Here is an 8,216-nt window from a genome sequence, read left to right on the forward strand (position 1 = left end):
GGAGAGGGGAGAGGGGAGAGGGGAGAGGGGAGAGACGTCGCAAAGGCCTCAGCTCGGAAATCGGGCCGCGAGGCATCGCGACGCCCGTGGAATGCGAACGACCGCGAGTCGGACCACACACCAGGCGGTCTCTGCTAAACGACTATCGTAAAATACGATTGCGCTCGGCGTTCTCGCGCTCCGAACCGAGGAATCCCAAGTTGGACGCGTTCAAGAAGAATCGTCGTCGCCCGGTTAAATCTACGATCTACGTATGCTGGCTAAATAGCGTACCTATCTGTAGCCGAAACATGCTGGGAACCTCGATAATTTAAACGTCGCGGAGAGACAGAGAGAGAGAGGAGGCAATTTGTACGTTTCAATCGGTGGAGAGAAAACGATTATCCGGAGCGAAAGTCGAGCGAGGGAGAAGCAGTCCCGAGGGCACTGCAGGGTGACGCGTCGCGTCACGGCGAGGGCAGCTCACGAGGACCGCGTGAGAAAAAAAGAGAGAGAGAGAGAGAGAGAGAGAGAGAGAGAGAGAGAGAGAAATAGAGAGAGAAGGAGAAAGAGAGAGAGAGAGAGAGAGGAGTAGCGTATAGAGCGGTAGCGAGAAACAAAGGGAGACTTACGAGTTGATTCTGATAGGCGGTGACAGCGGTGAATATCGCCTCCGGGAATATGAAGGTCTTGTGAGGCTCCTTCTCGAGGTCCGTTATCGGCTTGGCTGTGCCCGAATCCGGTCGCTTCACCAGGTGAATTCTCGGCTGGTATTTGTGCATCGAGTTCAACACCAGCTGCAAATCGTCGCGTTTCGTCAGAGGATTTACAGGCCAGTATCTTGGTGCGATGCTTTTGCAAATAAACGAATCAGTTTGGAACAGACGTCGCGGTTGCCGTTGCGAAAGGAGCGCGCGCGCTCGCGTCGATCTTTCAACTCGAACCGATTAGGTCGCCGCGCCGTTGCTTTTTCGACTTCTCTCGACTTCTCTCGACTTCTCTCGACTGTGTAGAGTCGACGGTCGTAGTACCATCGTCCCGATTAGCGATAGATCGACGATACGAGGGGCTTTCGACGGGAGAAAAAGCGTATGAATTAGGAGCACTTTGCCGGTCTCGGACGTTCCCCGCTTACCATTCAAAAGAATCACTTTGCCTTCGTCTGGCAGCGTGTAACACCCTGAATACAAAATGAGTACCGTGAAGAACCGTAGAGCCCCAATCGGAGTTCCTATTTACGTCAGTCATCCGATGAATTAAAAACCTGCTGCCCTGCCGCTGCCGCCGCCGCCGTAGATGCCGAAGAGGGACCGGATAACCCGGCTGCGACACTGCCACGGACCGAATCGAAGTGAACCGAAACGTTGGACCGCAGTAAGAGTAGGTAATGCAACGAAAAACGCGACGGAACGGAGACGAAAACGAGATTAAACGCGGATCGAGGAAATCGGGGGTGGCGGTGACTCCGCGCAACCGTAGAGATACTCACGTGGCCGTGCCTGTCCATGTCGTTGTTGGTGAGCTTGACTTTCTCGAACGAGACGACCTGCTTTCGAAGCTGCTCGCCCGTAAAAGGCGAATCCGGGTGCATGTAGAGGCGAGCGGGCGCTGGAGGATCGGCCTTTCCGGCTACCAGCCAGGAGCTCCTGTGATACGCGTACCGATACCTCTTGTTGTCCACCGGAACGATGTCCATCAAGACCGCGTACCGACTGTCCGCCTTCAATCCGTTGAACGACACTCTGCACGTCGGGAACATTCGCCTGCGACAGAAACGAGCCGGCTGAGAAAAGGAGTGAGAGCGCGAGGGTGGGAAAACGGTCCGCGGTGCGGCGATTTTCGGGTTAACGCAAGGGGGAAGGGCGAGGCGAGGCGAGGAGAGGCGAGGCGAGGCGAGGCGAGGAGAGGCGAGGAGAGGCGAGGCGGCCCAGAGCCGAGGGGGCAGAGGATCAGGCCTGGCGTGAATGTTTTGCCTCGGAGGCCAAACATTAATACCGTGTCGGGCCCCCCGCTGCTCGACCACTAAAACGCGGGGACACCCGCCGATCTTATCTACGTCTTCTCCTCGGTCCTTGTCGACTCGGTATGCATTCATCCCGCCAGCGCCACGAGCGTGAGTAATGCTTTTATTTATCAAGCCGTCCTTTGTTAATGAATTGAACTCGCCTCGCGGGAGAAGCTCGATTCCACCTCTCTCCTCGCTCGCGACCTCCTCACCCACCCTCGCTCCTTCTCACTCTCTCTCTCTCTCTCTCCCCGGATCTGTTCGCCGCGAGAATCAAATCCGCGACGATTCTTTCGTCGATTCGACGTCGTTAAAGCTTGGCGAATTCCCTCCTTCGGAAACGTTCACGCCCACTTGGAAACGCCACCGTGTGCCACCGTGTGCACAGGGGTGGAGTAGTCGCGAGAAGGGAGGAAAGAAATGGAAGGGGAAGGTTCTGCCCTTTAAGTCTCTGCAAAGAACGGGAAACAACGGAGAGGGTAGGGTCTCGGCAGGATGGGAGGACTACGGGGAAGACAAAGGCGGAGGCGGCGGACGCGGCGGGTCGTACCGGCGGGGGACGGTAAGTTGACGGGTGAAGGGTGCGACGAGCAGCGTCGCGGCGCAGATCTAATTACTAACGCGCGAGTAAGCGCGCAGTGGGGTAACGCGAAACCCCTTCGGGAGTTGGCGAGTATCGAGGAGAAGTACGGATGTTGCCTCCGTGGCGAACAATTAGGCGCGCGTCCGCCGCGTCGCCCTATATGTATAGCTCCGTCCCCTTTCCATCTCCGATCTTTCTTCCCTTCGCCGTGTGGACGCGAAACTTTCGCGAGAAGGAAAACCGAAGGAGAATAGACGCGAGGCGCATTCGGCAAGTATAATAGTAGGGGCATGGCAGATCCGCGAGCGGATTCCACGATAGTCGCAACCTCCGCTCTCGAGCATCTTTACAAACTGGCATAAGCTCGTTCGGTTTCCACACCGGTTTCCGACTAATTGACCCACGCTCGACGTACCAATTTAATCGACCACCTCTGCCACCGCTCTTTCCTTCTTTCTGCTCCTTTTCATTTCTCGCCTCGCGATTCAATTTCAGGTTGCCTACGGTCGAAAAATCCTTCCTCGCGTGTTTCTCCCGCGATTTCCTCTCGACTAGTACATGCATACACAGGTCACGGAATACCGAACGACGCTTACTCGATAGATCCTTACCTTCCTGTCTTGGTGATGATCATCTCGGTGCCCAGTTCGTTGAATTTGTCCCACAAGTCTTTCGTTTCGAGGTGACACACCACGTGCCTGAGCTCCTCGCAGTTGGATCGTTCCTGAAGCAGAGGATTCACGGGGGAAGCAGCTTTGCCGCTGGTGCTTCCGGCGTCGTCCGTCTCCGGATCGTCCTCCGCGACGATCGACTCCTGGATCGCCGGAGCACCGCGGACCACGCCAGAAACGCTCGGTTCCCTTTCTGAAAGCGACGCGAGAGCTAATTAAACCGGCGAGCTGGCAAGTTGCGCGAGCGGAAGCTCTCGCTTCTGTCACGATCCAGACGCCAGAAACCGTTAATAGCGCGAGGACCCTCCTTCTTCCGCGGTTCTCCTCCGTGGGTCGCGCGCACGCGTGTCGCAGATGGGAAAGAAACAGGAACGGCGACGGATAATTAATTGGTCGCATCGTGGTTATCGAGGCGAGAGGAAATCCCGACTTGCGTGCTGATAATCTTGCAAATATCTGCGCGGCCGGTACATCGAAAGGTTCCCAGGTAAACGCGAAGATGTTTTACGGCTGCGCCGCGAGAAAGAAAATTGCCGTTATCGCCGGTGGTAATTCGCGGCTAATGTTTCGCGACGGCGATTATTGCGAAAACCACCGTGATACGACGAATTTTCTTCCCCACGGTTAATTAACAGCCGTCTGAATTGTCAATTTCGCGGTTGCGTAAATCTAATCACGCGATCCTCTTGGACACGCGCGTTTCGGCCGGCCGACAGATGCTGAATTTCCGAAGAGCGGCAACGGATAGCAGAACCTAATCTAGCACGCGGCTCGCCGTAATTAATCGATTCCGCGCAATTTTCAAGGATCGTTTACTCCGTGCTTCGCGCGACGCCGCGACGGGCTAGAGCAGCGTAATCAAACGCTGATTCCCCCTCTTTCTCCCTCCGTTCCTGGCGTTCGTTAGAGCGAGCCGTGGTCGTCGCCGCGTCTCTCTTGGCCGAGATAATAACGACGCCGCGGTAGCGGCTGCTAAAGGATAATTATCCACTTACGACCAAGCTTGCTTTACTTTAACGTTATTATCCCGACCGATGCCGCACCAAGCGGTTCGTGAAATTATAATCTCCCTCTTTCTCTCTTTCTCGCGGTAAGGTAAGGCGGGGAAAAGTTGACCGACGGGACGACGACGTGGACGAGGCAGAGAAAATTTGTGAAAATTCGCAGGAGTGAATTTTTCGCGCGAGGCAAACCCCCCTTGGAAAATCGATAGCTGACACCTGACATACGCGGCACAGCAGCCAACAGTTACCAGTTTTATTACGGTTTGCAGCGGAGAGGCAACGCGAGGCTAGACGATCCGAAAGAGGAAAGAGCCGCGTTGAAATAGAACGCCCCCCGTGGAGAGCGTTCGCGAAATCGGCGCGGCGTCTCGCTCGGGAGGATCCGCGTGGCCTCGTTCGGCCGGTTTTTCGCCGCGATCGAATAACACCCGACGCGAATCGAATCGAATCGAATCGAATCGAATCGAGCGGAGCCGAGCGGAGCCGAGCGGAGCCGAGCGGAGCCGAGCGGAGCAGAGTCGAGTTTCGCCGGCTAATTACCGTCGTCGTGGACGAAACGATTTCTTTCGATCAGACGCGCGATTAATTCGGCTACCGCACAACACCTGATAACTCGCAGTTATCGCGAATAAATTAATAATAAATACCGTTCCTTTTAGTGGCCACTTTCGCACGAGATTTTCTACGTCGATACCTTTACAGCCGTGTATTTCGCTTAACGCGGCGCGCTTAAAAATTACTTTCGCTCGTTAAAACGATTCTCTCCGCTCTTGGAGGATAGGAAAAGGCCGTTCTCCCTCTTTCGCGATTCCGAATTAACGCGGTTCTCCATCGCGAGGAAACGCTCGACCGAGTTCGAGCTACGCCAATCGTAACTACTTTACTTAACTCAGTAAATCGTGCTCGTTTCGACGAGCAATAGGAGCGTTCCTAGGCGGACGAGAAAAAAGGCGGACGGGGGAAAAGGCGGAGGAGGTGTCGCGCGGGACGCGCACGGGTACCAGTTCAGAAGGGGAATTTTCGCGAGGTCGTAGCGGCTAATTGGCCGGTCAGGGAACGTTGCCGCGATGTGTGGTCTGTCATCCGCGTATTTTTATTCGACACGGCGAACGGCGGTGTTAAACGACTGACGAAACGGATGACGAGTCGCCGGAACGGTTCGTGGCTGGGCGTCTGCCGGCTGCGAGAGCACGAGTTTCGTCCGAGTTTACGACCGGCCTCGTCAAGTGAGTTACGGTTGCGAGTGCACGCCAGTGCCGCCGGATCAAAGACGCAAAGGAGGACAGATTGAAACGCGTCCCACCGCTAATGTCCTCCCACGATCTACGAGAAGCCTGCCCTCCTCCTCCTCCTCCACCTTCCCCCAGTTCTCACGCCGCTATACATATATGTAGTTTACAATTTTCCTAGCAGTTTCCGCGTACACCCTTCGCGGCCAATCGCCAATTCGCCTTCCTATTTTTAACCCGCAGACAAACCTCTGCCGTTTAAACCTGCTCTCGAGAGCGCGACGCAACAAATGTAGATCCTATCTCTCTGCCCGGAGATTGTAGTATCCGAATAGATCGATCCCCGGCACGTTATTGGTCGGTTCGCCGACGGGCAACATTTGTCGCGATCGTGGAGAGCGGTCGAAGGTCCGATGGAAGAGGAAGAGTAACTCGCGCTTCGGTTCCTTGAAAAATGAACGTAGGTTTGCCGGCCGGTTACGCGGAGCATTAGCGCGTTATCTGATTGCGACAGAGAGACTCTGGTCGATCGATCAATCTGTCGACAGCTAATTAAAAGAGGCAGTTGTTTGTTCGCCAAACGTAAATTAATCCAGCCGTGACGAGATACGCGTTCTCTAGATCACGCTTCGTGGAATTCCCACGCGGCCTTCTAGCCCGCGTCGCGATATCCAACCATTTTTCCACAACCTCCGAATCATTCGTGGATCGAGCTAAATAACCTTATCTTATACACATATATCGCAGACACAGTCCCCAGATGCCGGGGAGTAAACTACTCGACGTCTCTCCCGCTTCTGTCCCGATACCTTCTCCGACGTCTAGTTACCTCCAACTCTATCGCGGAGAACGACCGCGAGATTAATCGCAACGCGTAAAGCAGTTTGCAGAATGCACTCTGTACATTCAGGGAGTTTCCTGAAATTTCCATTCGTTCGAAATTGGACGACGATAAAATTGTCGATTGACCGAAAATCGTTCGTCTCTACGCTTATCGGAGCCGCTTATCGCCTATCGCCTATCGCCGCGAGAAATCTCTTTGGCCGTGGTGGATTTTTCGCGAGAAACACGCGAAAAATATGGAAGGTACGGGAAAGAAATGATCGTTCGAACGGTACACCGGTCCAGGTGACCGTCTACGAAATCGCACGTGAGCCAGTTTTCGCGGTTCGCGATCGAGGTTTACGCGCTGCCGACGCTATCTGCCTCTCCAACACCGATATCGCGTACGACACGATCGTGAGTTATCGTTGTTCCTCTTATCAGCTGTCAACCGGTATCGGAAATTTTGCAAGAGACTTTTCGCGTTTCCGGAGCCTGCGATCCTCTGGCTCTGGAGTTAATCGACGCGATTACCTAACTTCCCAGCCGAGGGACTCTCGCTTAACTAAGTCATTGGCTATTTATTACGGTTGACACTCGGACGAAACCCTATCCGGCGGCGTGACATTTTTTCCCTCGTCGGTGGCCACGCGCAGACGAGCTACCGTCTCTCGGCGGTCGTTCCGGACTGGGTGAAATTGGCGGGCGCGAACGGTGCGGGAAAACGTGGGACAGCCGCGAACACGCTACCGAAACGCGATCCTCGGAAGGGGATAGTTTGTTGTCGGTTAACGAGTCACGAGGCGAGTTCGGGATTAGCGATTTATTTAACAATTTCCAGCGTAAAGCCTGGCGGCGAGGCAGCGAACCGGGGGCCCCTTTGGGGTGGGGTGGTGTTGGAATGGGCGGAAGGTTCCGGGGGAGGGGGGTGGAGGTGGAGGAGGTGGAGGAGGAGAGTAGTCGCGCGTGTCCAACACACGTGCACGCAGAGGAGAAAGAGCCTGGTCGATTCATCGCGCCGTTTACCCAAGTTTATTTGGGAACGACGGTCCGTTTCCGTGGGTGAATTGCACCGTGGCCAACCGTAAATTTCGTCCGCGTAGAATCTTCGTGGGCGATTATTCGCCGCGGGCGTCCAAGATACGCGATGATGAAACCAAACACCGTCGAGTCTCGTTCGGACGTCTGGCTGGGCAAAGCGAGCCACGGTCGTTTCCAGAATTCCGATGAGACACCTCACCTGGCTGCGCGAAACGACCGTTTCTCGCCTGGCGAATTAACGCGCGCCGTTTCATTCACAATCCTCCCCGCTAAATAATTCATTAACCGGCCTGCCCTCCTCGCCCTCCTCGCCCTCCTCGCCCTCCTACTCTTCCACGCGCGTTTCCCTCTGCCAACCGTTTGGCTAACCGCAACTTTACGTCCCTTTGGACGTCCATCGGCATCGGCGCGGAGTGGGGGCAGGGGGTGGACGTCCGGAGACAGTGTCGCGAACGAAACGACGACGCGTAAGTTACCCGACGTCCGAGAAAAACGAGATATTTTTATCTCGATAACGAGAGTGTGTGGAAAAATGGACGAAATGGAGAGGAAAAGGGAGAAGAAGGCTCACCGTGTTGGTGCAGCTTGCCGCCGCCGACGGCCTGTTGCTGCAACTGTCGATGGTGATGCGGCTGCTGCTGCTGGAGTTGCGATTGCTGCGTAGGCTGCGTAGACTGCTGTGGCGACGGCGAGGTCTGCGGCTGCTGCTGCGACTCCTGAGACTGCTGCTGCTGTCGCGAATCTCGGGCCATGATGGCCGCGATGCTAAAGTCGGTGGCGCATTGGCGGTTCGAGTTGCAGTTGTTGTTGAGATTGTTCAAGAGGCTGCTGTTGGGCGATGGACTGGAGCTCTCGTCGCCGTCGTCGCGGGTACAGCCGGAT

The 8,216-nt window shown here is 55.4% G+C and overlaps 1 protein-coding gene across 1 annotated transcript in view; it reads right to left on the reverse strand.

The window, feature by feature from the left end:
* Window positions 1-8,216, reverse strand: part of LOC108574120 (T-box transcription factor TBX20-like) — a 14,442-nt gene that overhangs the window by 5,996 nt on the left and 230 nt on the right. The window contains exons 2-5 of the mRNA XM_017936639.1: window positions 7,906-8,211; window positions 3,179-3,431; window positions 1,469-1,742; window positions 612-776 (exon numbers count right to left, since the gene is read on the reverse strand). Of these exons, the coding sequence (XP_017792128.1) occupies window positions 612-776; window positions 1,469-1,742; window positions 3,179-3,431; window positions 7,906-8,211 (998 nt within the window). The remainder of the gene's footprint in view (window positions 1-611; window positions 777-1,468; window positions 1,743-3,178; window positions 3,432-7,905; window positions 8,212-8,216) is intronic.

This window comes from Habropoda laboriosa, unplaced genomic scaffold, assembly GCF_001263275.1.
Source record: "Habropoda laboriosa isolate 0110345459 unplaced genomic scaffold, ASM126327v1 scaffold222, whole genome shotgun sequence".
NCBI lineage: Eukaryota > Metazoa > Arthropoda > Insecta > Hymenoptera > Apidae > Habropoda > Habropoda laboriosa.